The sequence below is a fragment of the Equus przewalskii genome, unplaced genomic scaffold, assembly GCF_037783145.1.
Source record: "Equus przewalskii isolate Varuska unplaced genomic scaffold, EquPr2 ChrUn-12, whole genome shotgun sequence".
Taxonomy (NCBI): Eukaryota; Metazoa; Chordata; class Mammalia; order Perissodactyla; family Equidae; genus Equus; species Equus przewalskii.
In genome coordinates this window covers 682,802-699,330 of record NW_027228749.1, presented here as the reverse complement: position 1 = coordinate 699,330, position 16,529 = coordinate 682,802, and the positions used below count along the sequence as shown (strand labels likewise).

The following is a 16,529-nucleotide window of genomic DNA, read 5'->3' as shown; positions in this document are numbered from 1 at the left end:
TCGTTTGACACTGAACTTTATTTGTTCCGACCATCTGATATACTGTCCACCCTACTGGGAAACGGAGACAATGCCCTCTGCAAAAGACCAGAGACACGCCAAAATACACATTGCGGCCAGGCCTCAAGAACAGCCCTGGAGGACAGTTCTGTGGCTGCTAGTCAACTGCCAGGTCAGGTCTCCTCTCTTCTCAGCTCTAAATGGGTGCTGATTCTTCAAATGACTGTGAAAGCTGCACTTTGGAGACCAATAATTGACTTTGATATCCAAAGTCTTGATTACAAAGAAACATGAGTTACCCAGCTGTTGATGAGAATCCAGTTCTCTTTACTGGCCATGACCAAAAGATAGGAGTGGGGAGTCGGGGGTGGGTAAGGGAATCCAGAGAGAGAAATTAACTTGGGAATTTCCAGTAAACATAAGGTAAGGGCTGGCAAACTGATTCCATCAGAGAAGCCCTACAAGGTATGACTGGAGTTGCCCCAGAAACATGTTCCTAAGAGCTGTTTGTACTACCCAGAAACATTTTCCTAAGAGCTGTTTGTACTACACAACCAGTGCTGAGCAAGGGCTTGTTCCCCAGAGACCTCCTACCACCCCCTTTGGCTTCTTCCTTAAGGCAGACTCTACTCATTCAGACCCTATGGGCTGCTGCTTCCCAAAGCTGATAAGGTGAAAGGGTTTCCCACCATCAAGCAGCAATCCTCTCCCTTCTCTCTAGTTTCTATAAGGAGGCCCCAAAGAGGGCTCAAGAGTGAATGAGGCCTGAGAGAGGAGAAACACTGCCGGGAGTATCCAGCCTTCTCTGCTATTCCAGCTCTAGCCACCCGGGGGCCCCTGGCTCCAGAGAATCAGGCACCCGGCCCTGGCTTTGCTCCCAGGGAAGGCTTCAAGTTGAGAAACCTATGTCCAGCACGCCTGGGGCTGCTCTGTTTCACCAGCACCTGAGGGCGGGCAAGTACACCACGAAGTCTCAGGTTTCAGGGGGATGGCAGTTGCCTGTCTGAAGGCTTCTCTGTTCCTTGGAATTGTACAGAATGTCTCTTGTGGCTTTTCCTCCTCCCTCCTTTTTTCCTGTTGACTCTCCTCATCCGGCTCTCTGAATCACCAGACTCCACAGGAAAGCAGCAGATGTTGACTTTACTTCTTTGAAGCCAACATCAGCTCCCTCCTGTGGAGTGGGGCACGGGCAGGAAGGTGAGAGGCGGGGAATAGAGGATGATAACCCTCATCCTTTCCAAATTGTGAGGGAGGAGGTAGAGGGAATCTGAAAGGAGTCAGGGACCTACGCAAAAAAATTCTTGATTCCTGGGGATAGGGAAGAAAGGGCCCCAAACCAGGCCTCAATGTTGGCTGTAGAACCAGGATCATGAGGAGGGAAACACAGTGTAGGAGTGTTCCCGGTTTTGGTGCCAGGCCTTCTTGTCTGAGGTAAGGCCTCCTCTCTTGCCACCAGCATCCTCATGACTCAAAAGTCAAGTCAGGCTGCAGGTCTGGGGAGATAGTCCAGAGGCTTCTTCTTGTCCCATCTGAGCCCCCAAACCTCTGCTCTTACGTAAGTCTTTTAGAGAAGCTGCCAGGGAAGCCTTTCTAGGGCTTTATCCTACATTCATTGCTCCAATTTCTCTTCTCTTTTTTCTTCCTTGGGGATCTTCTTACGGGCAAAAAAGCCAAGCTGTAGAGGAAGAGATAAGAGTCATCACCAAACGCCCTGCCTAGGGACCTTGCCAACAGCCCTGAGACATATCCGAAGCCTTCATTTTTGCTCTGCTGCCAAAAATGAGATTCAAATTTATTTTCTTTGGCTTAGTTTAATTCGACCAACATTTGCAGAGTACAGTGAAGGAGACCCAGTCATGACACCCACAGCCTGCTTAGCTGCCCAGCACAAATCCAGTTCTCCATGCTATCATCAAGGATCCCTCAACTTGTGGGCGCCATATCCCATACTCCCCACTAAAGCAGTGCTTACCTTCCAAAGGCAGAAGACAAGGAGAGCAAGCAGGAGCAGCCCTCCCAGGACACTACCAATGAGGATCCACAGGGAGATGAGAACAGGGCGGGTCTGAATCACCTCCAGGAGGCTCTGTATGGGGATTAGAGTTATTTTTTACTGGCACCCTTTCACCCAGCTAGGCTCTCCCCACATTATAGCAAAGCCAGCCTCAAAATGAAAGAACAAAAGAAAAGAAACTGAAGCAAGAATGGAGGCAGTGGGACCACTGCATCCTGATTTAGCGCTTCTGAGTTACTAGCTGTTGCCTAGTGAAGATGTCTCAGTTCTGAAAAAGCCCACAGGTGCCCTTACCCCATCCCCACCCTTATTAGTTTCACAGTTCTCAAACTCAGTCTCCAGCCCCACCTCACTCCAACGGGAGGCTTCAGTCAGCTGTAGGACACTGCCCTCCTCAGTTCCCAGCTCAAAGGTGCTCACCACTGTCAAAGATTTGAATTTGGCCTGTGGACAAGTGGATGGCAAGACATTTAAAGTGAGCCATCATAAGGGAAACAACAGAAAAGAGAAACAAATGAGACTACATCAAACTAAAAAGCTTGTGCACAGCAAAGGAAACCATCAACAAAACAAAAAGACAAGCTAACAACTGGGAGAAGATATTTGCAAACCATATATCAGATAAGGGGTTAACATCCAAAATATACAAAGAACTCATACATCTCAACAACAAAAAGCTAACAACCCAACTAAAAAGTGGGCAAAAGATCTGAACAGACATTTCTTCAAAGAAGATATACACATGGCCAACAGACACATGAAAAGATGTTCAACATCATTAACTATCAGGGAAATGCAAATCAAAATTACAATGAGAGGGCCGGCCCGGTGGCACAGTGGTTAAGTTCGCATGTTCCGCTTCTCAGCAGCCCAGAGTTCGCTGGTTCGGATCCCGGGTGCGGACATGGCACCACTTGGCAAAAGCCATGCTGTGGTAGGTATCCCACGTATAAAGTAGAGGAAGATGGGCACAGATGTTAGCTCAGGGCCAGGCTTCCTCAGCGAAAAGAGGAGGATTGGCAGTAGTTAGCTCAGGGCTAATCTTCCTCAAAAACAAAAAAAATAAAACTACAATGAGGTACCGCGTCAGAATGGCCATAATTAACAAGACTGGAAACAATAAGTGTTGGAGAGGATGTGGAGAGAAGGCAACCCTCATACACTGCTGGTGGGAGTGCAAACTGGTGCAGCCACTATAGAAAACAGTATGGAGGGAATTTACTGAGAAAATTAAGAATAGATCTATCATATGATCCAGGTATTCCACTGCTGGATATTTATCCAAAGAACTTGAAAACACAAATGCATAAAGATACATGCACTCCTATGTTCATCACAGCATTATTCACAATATCCAACACTTGGAAGCAACCTAGGTGCCCATCAAGCAATGAATGGATAAAGAAGATGTGTTATATATACACAATGGAATACTACTCAGCCATAAGAAATGATGAAATCCGGCCATCTGTGACAACATGAATGGACCTTGAGGGTATTATGCTAAGTGAAACAAGTCAGAGGGAGAAAGTCAAATACCATATGCTCTCACTCATAAGTAGAAGACTAAAACAAAGACAAACACAGAGCAACAGAGATTGGATTAGTGGTCACCAGAGGGGAGGGGCAGGGGAGGAAGGAGAAAGGCGTGATTAAGCACGTGTGTGGGGATGGATTATAATTGGTCTTTGGGTGGTGAACATGATGTAATTTACACATAATTCGAAATATATTACGATGTACACCTGAAAGTTATATGATGTTATAAACCAATGTTACTGCAATAAAACATAAATTAAAAAAATAATAAAGTGAGCCATCATCAGGTGGTACAGCTCTTTGAGGCCCAACAGCAAAGATGAAGCTGAGAGGCACAACTTCTAGGACCCTCAAGACCAGAAGAAAAGGTTGGAGACTAATGGGGAAAGAGAGGAAGAGTAATAGATGGAAAGCCTCTGGCCCTTCGTATATGCTGTTTGCTCTACCTGAAATATATTCAACTCCCCTTTCTTTGGATAACCCCTACCCCTCATTTAGGTTGAAGTTTAGATGTCATCCCCTCTGGGAATTAGGGAGGTGTTTCCTCCTAACCCCACCATTCTGGATCAGATTAGAACGTTCTATTTATTTCTCTACCTTTCACCACTGAGGTGAGAAATCCTTGAGGTCAAGGGCTATGTCTTACTAATTTATGTGTCCCTCGTGCCTGGTGCCTAGCACAATGCCAAGTACATAGTGGTTTCTCAATAAATCTTTGTTGAAAGAATAAATGAATAAAAAAGGAGATACCAAAGAGAGATAAAGAGAACCAGACTTAGAAAGGGATGGTTGGTCAGATTTAACTTCCCTAACACATATGCCTACATCCCAAGGATCTTATGTTATTCAAAGTAGATGGTACACAGGAAAGCACAATATAAACCCCTAATACTAAATAGCTGTCATAATTAGGATGTAATTTCCCCGCTCAGGAACTCACAAACTCCTGACTATCTATCATATTAAGTCCAATTTCATCTCCCTAGCTTTAGAGAATTTTCATAATCTAGATCCTCTCAACTACACAATCTTACTTCCCACTAACCTCTAATACATACACTGCATGTAATATCAACTATTTATTCATTCATTTAACAAAAATGTATTAAGTCACTACAATGAGTTAGGCATGGTGCTAAATGTTGGGGATATTCTCCTCAGTGTCTACCTAATACAGAGCCTCTTATATATAGTAGGCACTTGGATTATTCATTGATTGAATTTACGTATGCTATAAATGTTAATTGATTATTGATACAGCACTAAGGGATGATAAAAGGAGGAAAATACAAGGATAATAACTAGTTTTTAATGAGTCTATCTCACCATTCATTTATTCTTTACAACAACCCCATAAAGTAGATATTCTCTTCCTTGTTTTAGAGATGAGGTGAAAGAAGCTTAAAGAGATAAAACAACTTGCTCAAGGTCCAACAGCTAGTAGGAGACAAAGCCAGAATTTTAATATGGGTCTGTCTACCTCCAAAGCCTATGCTAAAGTTCCAGATAGGAGCAGGAGGGGAGAGTAGTAGAAAAGAAAAGATTTACCCTCCGGAAAAATTCATTGTGAACCAGCCTTAGTAGTCCAACAGAGACCTCGGTCCCCTTTGCCAGCCGCCCAAGGTGGCACCTCACAACTTGACACCGAGTATTGCTCCCATTCTACCAAAAGAGAAAGAACGATCAAGACCCTGAGATGGAAAGATCCCGGCCTCCCCACTCCAGGCTCTGGTCCCAACCCCAAGGCTCCAAATTCTACTGCCCCCACCCCTGCATCCCACTCTGGACACCTTCACCTTCTTGTGACTCATACCAGTCTGCTTGTGTGCTGAAGCTCCTCTGGATGCAAAGGGGGTCCTGGAGGCTCAGTTAGGTTGTGCACTGTGCAGCTTGCCTAGAGGAATATTCAACTTAAGGGACCTTCTCGATGGTGAGAGGCTAGCCACTCCAGGCTGAGCAGGAGCATACTCCCTACACTCTTGTAGTTCTTCTCTGGGTAATCCCTTTCTTTCTTCTAAAAGAAGCCACATATGTAAAAGAAAGGTCCCCCAGGGGAAGGAGCCCTGAGAGCAGTGATCCAGCAGATAGGGAGCTGGGTGAGTCTACCAGATCAAGGTGGCAGGGTTCCACATACCCCTAGCCCAGACTCACATTGTTACTGATGACTTGAGACAGTGACAGGAAGTAATTGCCCCCATGGGCCACAGCTGGAAGGAGGGCTGAGATGATGAGGCCGCTGATCACATAGCAGCCCAGGTTCTGAACCTAAGAGGCAGATTGGAATGGGAAGAGGTGGGAGACAAAAGAAGACTCTTCCTCATCTATTCCCCTTTATCCTGGATACCACCGAAATCTAAAAGAGACTCTTCCCATCCTTTTTCCAGGACTCCTCTCCCTCCCCTTGCTCATGCCAAGGCCCCTCTAGCTTCTCACCCTAAGAGTAGTTTTGAATTCGGGGCCAGGACCCACTGGAAGGGTCCCATATGGGTGAACCTCATAGCGGTGTAGAGTAGACTCACTGCGTGAACACCAAGTCAGGAAGTACATGGTCACAGCCATGACATAGACCCAGGGACACAAGATCAGCACACAGACATGGATTCAGGGAAGGCAGAGCCAGCACATGGATAGAAATGGGACATGACATAGACTCAGTACAAACTTTATGGCCACATCCCATATCCCTTCACCCCAGCTCCAATCCCCAGGGCCCAGCAAAGCCCTCTACCTAGGATGTATAGGTATACCTATGCATAGGAAAGTAAGATGTTTAAAAGAGAAGGTTCAACATGAGTGGGACTGAGGGCAAAAAGATGAAGCAGCCCCAAGGGTTTGAGTTTTGGGGAAGACTGAAGCACTTGGAGGGAGAGGAAGGAAACATAAGGAGTATGAGTCTAGGGTCAGAACAGGGTCCCAGCAAGGAGCTGAGCCATACCTAGAGAATAGGAGGTGAGGCTCATATTGGATGTAGGCTGAAGTCTGGGCTGTGTTGTCTTGAAGGGTCCCATTTCTCTCCAGGCTGTTGCTGTGGGGTCAGAGAGAGAGGCTCACATCCCAGCCCTGTCTCAATCACCCCTCTCTGGAGTAGAGGAGTCAATACTGTATACAATCCATCCCCATCCCCTTTCCCACCAAGACCCAAAAGGAGAGGGCTGGGAGTAAGTTCCCTTTTTTCTCACCTGGTGGCAGTCAGCCTCACAAGGACCTGGCTTAGGAGGGAGGAGCAGCTAAACTCAAACTCTAGCTGAAAAGTCACCTAAGGGTAGGAGACATGGGGTCATGGTAGATTCCTCTTCATGGGGCAACTACAGTGGAACAGGAGCCCTATGTGTGCCTTCTTCCCTAAACTCCCAGGCCCCAGAGATTCCAGCCCCTGCTCTCTCAGAGCCCCTTTCTCATTCTGGGCCCCAACTTACCTTGGCTCCAGTCTGAAAGACAGGATGCCCCACACTGCAGAGCCGGGCATGAGAGGAAGGAGCTGTACATTCCACCTTCACTGGGCTGTCCCTCTGAGAGCAGAGGAATGGGGGTGGAGGCTGGAGCTAGGGCTGCAACTGCTCTCCTGCCCATAGCCTTTAAACACTGAGCCTTTCTCTAGAACCCCTCGCAGGGGAGGCCAATACCCCCTCTTCTTCCTCCTTCCTTGACTCATCCCAAATCCCCTCCCCTAAGGGCACCTGAGGAGTGAAACTGGCCAGGTGGAGGTTTCTAGAGAAGCTGAGACTCAGGCTAGTGTTGTACGCATTTTCCTTTCTGTTCTCCAGAGCTGCTGACACCAGCACTTTCTGCCGACCGCCTCGAACCATGAACGGGTCCTTCCTAGGAGTGGTGGATAAGGGAGAGCCCAGGAGTTGAAGGGGTGCCAAAAGCCTCACTTCTGTTTTCCTGAGCAAGAGACAACCCTCCAAGTCCCTTCCAGTCTGTCTAAGGTGTCACCCTGGTTTGGCCAGTTCATGTCCATCCCACCTGGAGCCTCTGATGTCCATATTAACCCGAAGCACCAGGTCTGTGATACATTCATTATCAGGGCCACAATCCTTTGAGAAAGGCACCTAGAGGAAAGAGAAGGGGCTGAGGGTGAGAGGAATGCAAGGAGAAAGGAATAGAATTAAGGGAAAAGTGAAAAGAGAAGAGTGGGTGCTCAGGCCAGATTTCACCAGGATCTCATGTCTCCTCCTTCCCCTTCCTCTTGAATTCATTGAGAAGGACAGTGTGGGACCCAGTGGCAGAGCAGGGTTTGGCACTGCTGACCAGCTTTTGTATGGAGGTAAATGAGGCCTCATCCAGCACAGGTCCTGGCTTTGTGGTGTTGTCCAAAGCAAAAGTCACAGTCAAAGCCACTGGCCGGAGGTAATCTGATGTATCCTGAGGGAAACCAGAGTCAAGGATCATGGGGACCCAGGGTTAAGGGTACAACCCAGGCCCCTGGCAGAACGTGATAATTACAGTGATCATTTACTGGGCACTTTCTGTGTGCTGCACACTGTCCTAAGGTTTTATCAATAAAATTACATTTAATTCCAATACAACTTCAATGACGTAGTAATTACTACTATTATCCCCTCTTTGCAGGCAAGGAAACTGAGGTTTGCAGGTTATATGTGACTTGCCAGAGTTCACAGGTGGTAAGAGGCAGAGCTGAGATTCAAACCCAGATCAGCCTGATTCCAAAGTCTGAACTTTCTCACTTTCCTGGCTTCAGCTTTCTTGCCCATCCAGCAGAAATTCCCTCTCTGATCCAGCCTTCCCCTCACTCCCAGCCCCTGATGCAAAGCAGTTCCTGTCCCCTCCTCACCAGCACATGGAAGTGCAGCTGCTCACAAGTGACATTCCCCACACTGAGCCGGAGCCTCCGAGAAGACAGCCTCTGGCCAGAGCCATCAAACGCTGCACGTGCCCCAGCTGTCCACTCATCCAGTGATGCTGTGAACCGCATATCTGAATGGGGCAGGCAAGATTGAGGGTGGAGAGGGGTCCAGAGACCAAGGCAGGCAAGGAGTTGAGAGTTGCTTACGATGCACTCTAGTCACTTACAAAATCGGCGATCCCAGTGGCCAGGAGTGCGGGAGGTCACTTGGAAGCAAAGGGCTGCAGATAGGCAAGCTGCCTCCTGACCTCGACGCCTGCAGTCCCTCTGAACCACACTGATGGCTGGTGGGGTCACATCTAGTGTAGGGGCCAGGTGGACAATGGGCCGCGAGCTGGGAACAGGGTGGGAAAGAAATTCTAACAGTAGGAGAAAAGCCCTTTGAGAAAGGCAGTTCCCAGTGTTTCCCTCCCTGAGGTCAAAGGAAAGAATGAGGGGCTAGATGCCCTTGTGTCAAGCTCCCCTGGACCTTCTGACAAAAGTAAGATAATAGCTAACATTTAATAAGCACTTGCCATGTGCTAGGCACTGTGTTAAGATCTTTACATGGATTATCACATTTAATCCTTACAACAAGCCAGTAAGGTAGTTACTACTATAATCTCCATTTTATAAATTAGGAAACTGAGGCACAGAGTAAGTTGATCAAAAAATCCAAATCTAAGTCTGTGACTCCAAGGCCCTTGCTTTTAACAGCTATGCTATGCTGTCCATTGCTACCTGAGCTGGCACCACTCACCTGAGCAGGATGGCTGCCCCTTGGGCACCCACAGCCACATCTACCAGGTCATCTCCATCCAGATCTAGCCGGCCATCTACACTTCGGCCAAAGTAGCTAAGGGTCTGTGGCATGGAGATCGCAGCAATCCGCTGAGAGGAAGAGAGGGGAGACTGAGCAGGGACACACACGCCTGGTTTCCCAGACCTCCCACCTGGCTCTTTCTAATTCTCCCATTAGGCATGGGAAGGAATAAGAGAAACTTGCTTGCGTTCAGGAGTCTATAGTACAGCAACCTGTATCCTACCCACCACCTCACTTTTCGCCTACTGATTAAAAAGCACTTGTTCAGTTTGGGTCTCAAGACCAGGGGACCATTGATAAGCAAAGGGCACACCTCCCTTCCCCTTCTTCCTACTATGCCCCTGCTTTTTCTGGGCACTCCTGACCTGGGCAGGACGGGGCTTGACTCCACTCTGAGTTCCATGATATAGGTACAGTGCTCCATGGTGCCCATCCTCCAGGGGGGCCCCCACAGCCACATCAGCAAAACCATCTTGGTTCAGATCAGGAAGGGCACCCATGGCAAAGCCAAACCGAGCATCTTGGGGGGGCTCTGGCTGAAGTGTTCCCTGGAGTGTCAGCAAGGACTGCTGGTGGAAGTGGGGAGAAGACAGAAGATGCTGATCTCACAGTTCCCAACCTCTCAGCCAGCCCTCAAATGTATGTGCCTCCCCTCCCTCCCTCTACCTTCTACAAACAAGTTCTAGAGGATCCCAGCAAGACTTACCTGGCCCACTAGATACACATAAACACGTCCTGTCTCTTTGTTCTGGGGTCCCAGGAACATGGGGGCAGCCACAAGTAAGACATCAGTTGTTCCATCCCCATCCATATCCAATGGGCAGAGCTCACTGCCAAAGTACGAGCCAATCTGGGGAGTGGTGTGTAGTAGTGACCCCAGAGAAAAGAGAAGGTGATTGTGGACAAGTGGGAAGCACCCACCAGCCTGCCAATCTGGACCTCACACCCTTGACGGACGCTGCCAATAGGAATTCAGCACAGACTTTTCAGGCCCCTCTCTTGCCCCTTCACCCTCTTGCCCCACAGCCTGGAGGTCCCTCAGGATCCAAGAATCCCACCTCTCCCTTGGATGCCATACCTGCTCCCCCTGTAGGCTCTGGGCGACCCTCATAGCCCCATCTTTCTTAAGCTGGAAGGCGATGACCTTTCCTCGATGTCTAAACCGAGGAGCCCCTGAGAGAAAGAAGCGGCGTCCGCCCCGCAAGAGCATGGAGGAAACAGAGTAACCTAGAAGTGGGCAAGGAATCAGAGGTAAAAGGGAAAGAAGATGGGGTCAGTGGAAGAGTTCCCTAAAGGCACAGAAGGAGGTCCCAAGGAAAGTTGCAGGAGATTAGTGAGAAACTACATGAGTTAAGAGAGAGTACCTCATCCCCTCTACTGGGGAAGCATTTCCCCCACTCCCACCCCCTAATCCTCTGCAACTCTCCGCTACTCACCCAGGTAGGCAGCATGGTTCTGCAATGCAGGGGGGAACTCATCCTCCAGGGCCGTTCGTGAGGGAAAAATGCGGTGACCTTCTTCAAGCCATAGCACTGAGCCCCCCCAGTCATAGGCCCCTACCATACCAAAGAGAATCCCATCCTGTAGGGCAGAACCAGATGGGATCACTGAAAAGAGAGTGGAGAATAAGGAGAAAACATCTCTAGGAATGAGAGGGTCACTGAGGATATGCTGGGGTCAGTTGGAAAGGCATGGGAAGGTCAGCATGGACATTAGTTAAAGGAGGAATCTAGAGAAGCCCTGGGGTTGAAGTTGTCTGAGTCAGATGTTGGAAGGAGTCAGAGGTTGAAAGAGGTCACGGAGGGGTCAGATTCTGTCCAACCTTTAGTCGATGAGTAGAAAAACCAATCTGAGACATTTCCAGCCCAAAGGAGCTTTCATTTTCTCCATGGGACCCTTGAGCATGAGAAAATATCAAGGCTATAATAGGGAAGACAGTTCCCCCTTTGACCTACTGAACTCACTCCAGAACCCCACCTGCACTTCCTTCTACCCTCCAGTTTCTCCAGGGTAATCATTACCCTCAAGGCCAAAAATCCGGTCTCCTAGTGCATCCACAATGTCAGTCAATGCAGCTTCATCTGTAACATTGAAGAAGAATCTCTCATCTGGATCACTGGCAATGGCTCTGATTTCCCGCAGGAAAGAACTTGGGTCTCGCTGCCGCCGGAGGTAGTGACCAAGGACCTAGTATCAGGAGATCAAGGTGGGGTCTGTTAGCTGTGTGGAGTGAGATGTCAGAGCTGGTACAGAACACAGCCAACTAAAGTGAAGGAAAGGAAATATGGCTGACTTCTGGGAAGCAGTTAATGCTCATTTCCCTGAGGTTCCCACTCCTCAATGTCACAGTCCCCACCCCCTTCCATCTTTCCAGATCCAGGGTAGATTCTCACTGCAATCCCATAGCGTGTCACTCTTCCAGCCTCACAGGCCTTTAGTGCTGTGGGAAGCTCCTCTCCATCATGTGATTCTCCATCAGTGACAACCACCAGTAGCCTGGCAGCCTCTGGTCGGCCCCCATGGGACTGATTGAATCCTTCTGTGCTGAGAAAAGAGAGAAAGGAGTGAGATGTGACCAAATGTATGCAGATACATGCACACGCACACACACACACACACGCACACACAGGACTCAACACTGTCAGCAGTTCACTGAGGTCAGACATCTTGCCTTTTTAGTCCGTCTCCCCAACAGTGTCTAGCATGGACACTGGCATACAGTAAGAGCTCAAGTGTTTGAATGTCATAGAACATAGAGAGTGGCAAATAACTATAAATAAGTAGCAAATAAGTATAAAATCCATTCATTTATAGTCTTATTCAGCAAATATTACATTTGGGAGGATAAATATTAAGGGAATGTAGAACAAAGGAGAATGACCAGGTCAGGGGAGTCTTCCTAGAGATAAGTTTTGAATCACATTTGGAAAGTAGGCTAGGACATGAGTGGTGGAAAGCCTGAGTACCAAGATCAAAGTGGGAATGAAGCAATAGAGAGTTCTGTCTGCAGAGATAAATAAAGCAGAAATATGGAGAGACACAGACATAGATTCTTTGTGGAAATGCGTTGAGAGAGAGTGCAATGACAGCCAACTTAGTATTCCCCGACCCACCTCTAGTTTGGACACAAAGATAAGGAAGCAAAACATCTTGGGATGTAAACACTGCACTCCAAACCCTCCCATAACCCTTCTAGGCCCTCCTCACTCAGGCCTCCCACACTCCCCTCCCAATGCCTCACCAGGCCACCATTATTGCTTGGGCAGTCTTTGTTTCTCGTCCCTCCCGCCGACTCAGGTTCCTTGCTGCTCTCACCACTTCTTCCTTGGTTCGGAAATCTCCCAGGGACCACTCATGTACAGGGCTCTCCCCATACTGTACCAGTCCCACCTGAGAATAAAGTGTGCATTCAAATGGAAGGTGTGGTTGTAGGGGGAGAAGAAAATATGTAAAGGAGGGGAGAAGAGCACCAGGATACTACTGAAGACACTACCTACATTTATCTCCTCTCTCTCTGTCTCTTCCCCTCCAAGCCCACCCATATTGCCTTCTCTTACCTGTATTTGCTCTGGGTCAATAAACAGTCTCCCTACCAGTCTTCGTAGGAAAGTCCGAACTTCAGACCAGGGATAGATGCTGTTGGACCCATCCAAGACGATGACAACATCCATGTATGTGGGGCAGCCTAGGAGGAGGGTATGGTGATGGGGAACAGAGGAGTATAAGAATACTGGGCATGGGGGCAATAAGGGAAGAGGTCACAGGACAGCACATTCAATTCTAACATTTATTAGGGACTTCTGACATATAAAGAAGGTAGTGTGCCAGACCCTGGGTAAATATAGAAATGAATAAAAGAGGATATGGGCATACATACAACTTACTGAAAAAAACAAAGAAAAAGGAATTAAGCACTAGGCAGAAACAATACCAGTCTATGCTGTGGGAGGACAAGAGAGGGTCAGTTCTGATGGTAGGCAATCAAAGGAGGCAGCAACTGAGAAGATACTGAGGACTGAAGATGTTTGAGGAGAGGAGAATACAAGGAAAGGTATTTGGGGGGAGAATGGTTTAAACAAAAGGAGATGGAGGTATAAAAATAGATGACACATAGGAGAATGTTAAGGTGAATGCTATGGGCAAGGTGCAGGGTGTGGAGGGATATAGTGAGAATTGAGTTTTTGAAGTTGGTTAGATCAGTTCATGGAGTCTTGATCCCCTGGTAAAGAGTCTGAATACTAATCTGTTAGTAAACCTGGAGATTTTGCAGGCATATTAGGTAGCAATGAAGATAGCCATGCAGGCCCCCTGTCAAGCATCATACCCTGTTGCCCCATTTTTTCCCACCCTGCACCCCATTCTGGGGACTGAGTCCTCAGTCCTTTCCTCTGGCTCACGTTGTGCGGTGGGTGCCAGGCTTCCCTGCAGCTGGAAAGAAGCATCTACACGGGCACATATCCCAGAACTGAAGACAGAGGAGCCGCAAGCACGAGACCAGAGAGGGGCACAAGCCTATGAATGGGTGGGGGGAATAGTTATTCCTAGGCTTGGGAGGGAATATGCTCACCCTCAGAATATGCTCCTGGTCAAAGGAGGCATTGAGACCACTCCCTGAGATTCCTCTCCTTGCTTTCTAAGGTTTTAACTCCTTGACCCCCCAACAAACACCAATTACCCTTCTATACTGCTATTTTCTCTGCCATGAACTTTCAGGGACCCCTCCCCCCTTTCTTTAGCTTACCATGAATCCCCCATCACCATCTGTCTCTAGTAGAGACATCCCCAGGTGCATATTCACAGCAGGACGAGATGAATTTCCCAGTGGATAGTCACCTGGGTTGGGGGGAGGGAGGAGGGAAAGAACGAGATCATGGGGCCACAGATGATGGGGTGCTTAAGTTCAGGGTGATTTTGGAAGAGGATGAGAAGAGATCAGGATCAAGTCAGGGATGGGCAGTGTGTGAGATAGAGGGGTGACGAAGGTGAGCAAAGGGGTCAAAGCTACTAGTACCTCAAGGTTAGGGGTTAAGAGGAAGAATGAGGCATCTTCTTACCCAAGTGGCCCTTGGCACATGGCGCATTGTGGGAGCCCCCTACAGGGCAGCGATAAATGTCCCCCCTTCGGTTGCCTGAAGGCCCATCCCAGGGGGCACCCACCAGCATCCTAGGAGGAGGACATGAATATAAGCATAGTGTGAATATGACCCTTGAGATAGGCCAGAGGGGAAGCACATGGAGGTGGCAAGTCTAGAGTCCCAGCCACTTTCAAAAGAGCAGATTAGATTCCCATCTACCCTGCCTCCCCTTTAACAGCTCTATCACAGTCCCAATCCCACAGCCCTCTGGCTTCCTCCTCACCATCGTCGTCCACCTCCAACATGTTGTAAGACACTGTATCCAAATTCAGCCGTGGGTGGCCCTGGGAATAGGCGTGGGCGATGCACGTCCAGGTTAAAGGGGAAACAGAGACCTGGGGGGCCAGGACCGTAAGGTTAGTAAGAAGCAGTCAAAGAAGCTAATGAATGCCTACAGAAGCACAAGAGAGAAGCCACGAAGGAAACATTTTCATCTCAGTCTATCTCCCTACTTCTTACTCATAAACTGTCCTGGCCTCTGTCAATGTCATGTACTCAGAGATCCAAGTGAAGATGATCTCCTTCCTGTGTTTGGGTCCAGACGTCTAACTGCGGTCCTCTGCCATGCCAGTGCACAGCTGTATTTTCACTCCCACCTCTGAAATCTCATTTACAGACATGTCTGGAAGGGTCAAGTTCCTCTTTTCCACATCATTCCTCCTACACATCCTCCTCCACAAGCTGTGAGAGTCAAAAGATGGAGAATGCCTTGCTGCAGCCCCAGAACAACTACTTCCAAACTCTCCCCAAACTCAGGACCACGGGGAGATCAAGAGGAGGCTAGGGAGCACTGCATGTCTGGGTCTCCTTCTCTTTCTACCTCTTCTTGACTCCCAGTGTCATTGTTAGACTCACTGTCTTTCTCCAATGTCTAGGTCTCTTGTTGATTCCAGCCCTGGAAACCTCAGTGGTAATTAACTGGGTGGGGCCCCTTGCCTGCCCACACATATGGTTTGCCATCCATCCTTACCAAGGGTCCCGTCACCCCAAAGTTTTCCACAACCGACTTCCTTTCTAACTCACCCACCCTCCCAACTGCCCCCTGCCTACCTGCATTTCTTCTTTATCTCTCAGCCCAATTCAAAGACCCCCCAATCATGTCCTGGCTGATTCTTCCCTCCCAACCCCAATCCCTTTAAAATCAGAGCTGGTATTTTAGGAAGAGAAGATTACAGGGCACTGATGAGAAAAAATTCCAGGCCTCTTGTCCCTCCCATGGTTTTTTCCCTGACTGTGCCTTGCTCCCGCCTTTCAAGCAGCCCCCTCTTGGGCCACTGCCACCAATGACTATAGCTCTGTCTCAAACCATGCTCATTTTCAGAAAGGTATTTTGTATGTGAGCCTTTTTGCATCCAGGAAACTGGCAGGGCTGTATAACCAGGAGCTGTAGTTCATTGCTTAGATAAACCCAGAGTTCTGACCACACAGTTAGTTAATTACGCCTCAAGACCCAGAGACCACCAAGGGTAGGGAGAAGTAGGGAGGGGGATAATAGGAATCAGACTAGCCATGTGGAAGGTCACATCATGTTTCTTTTTTGGTCCCCTCACTCCTCCAGGGCTTAGGACAAGGGTGGTAAATAATTGAATACAAATCTTACACAAGGCCCTGCCAGTCTCAACATTGAAGCAGTCATAAGTTGGGCATAAGAATGCAATCAGGCCACCCCACGTACCCACCCCCCCCAACACGCATGCACACACTAGAAATGTAGAATCAGTATTAACCTCTTACCCTAATTCCCAAAGAATTTTAACCCTAACGTCCCAATGCCAAACAATACAAACATCTTCCATTCCCACCAGAAACCAAGAAGTTAACCTCCCTCACCTGTCAGGAACATCAGGAGCAAGAACAGGTGAGGGATGAGGGGGAGCTCCATGCTTGGGTGTTCTCTGTCCGTATGAGAAGTCCTCTGTCCATGTGAGAAGTCCTCTGTGCTCTGTCCCTCTCCTTTTCTGTTTTCTTTACTTTCCCTCCCATCCTGCCCCCTCCCACTGGCAGCTAAAAATAAAGTTGGAAGGAATGGGAGGAGTGATGGTGGGGAACTGTGGGGAGCCCCAGACCAAGGAAAGGAGGACTGACGATCTTAGCCTACTTCTGTGCCTTGGTGCTGCCCCCTGGAGGCATTATCTCAATTTCCAAAGAGAACACAATTCTTCACCCTTTCTG

The 16,529-nt window shown here is 48.4% G+C and overlaps 1 protein-coding gene across 12 annotated transcripts; it reads right to left on the bottom strand.

Moving 5' to 3' along the window:
• On the bottom strand, positions 1–16,440 carry ITGA10 (integrin subunit alpha 10). Of its 12 annotated transcripts, none has more exons than XR_011536648.1 (31): positions 16,188–16,361; positions 14,581–14,692; positions 14,277–14,386; positions 13,964–14,055; positions 13,620–13,734; positions 12,780–12,907; positions 12,464–12,612; positions 11,616–11,766; positions 11,244–11,409; positions 11,045–11,118; positions 10,659–10,803; positions 10,301–10,449; positions 9,929–10,072; positions 9,588–9,791; positions 9,160–9,290; positions 8,588–8,754; positions 8,349–8,491; positions 7,805–7,918; positions 7,520–7,605; positions 7,231–7,372; positions 6,970–7,062; positions 6,733–6,809; positions 6,489–6,578; positions 5,987–6,071; positions 5,705–5,818; positions 5,367–5,447; positions 5,102–5,215; positions 2,825–3,056; positions 2,363–2,458; positions 1,973–2,086; positions 1–1,675 (listed from the first exon to the last, which is right to left on the bottom strand). XR_011536648.1 is itself a non-coding variant. In XM_008528235.2 (30 exons), the coding sequence occupies exons 1-30, from the start codon at positions 16,237–16,239 to the stop codon at positions 1,610–1,612; spliced, it is 3,504 nt and encodes a 1,167-aa protein (XP_008526457.2). In that variant the 5' UTR covers positions 16,240–16,440; the 3' UTR covers positions 1–1,609. The 12 variants fall into 12 exon arrangements, 5 of the variants coding, with proteins under 5 accessions (XP_008526457.2, XP_070463654.1, XP_070463655.1 ...); XR_011536649.1 differs by having other exon boundaries at positions 2,825–3,051; XR_011536646.1 differs by having other exon boundaries at positions 2,825–3,007.
• Between the last annotated feature and the right edge of the window lie 89 nt (positions 16,441–16,529).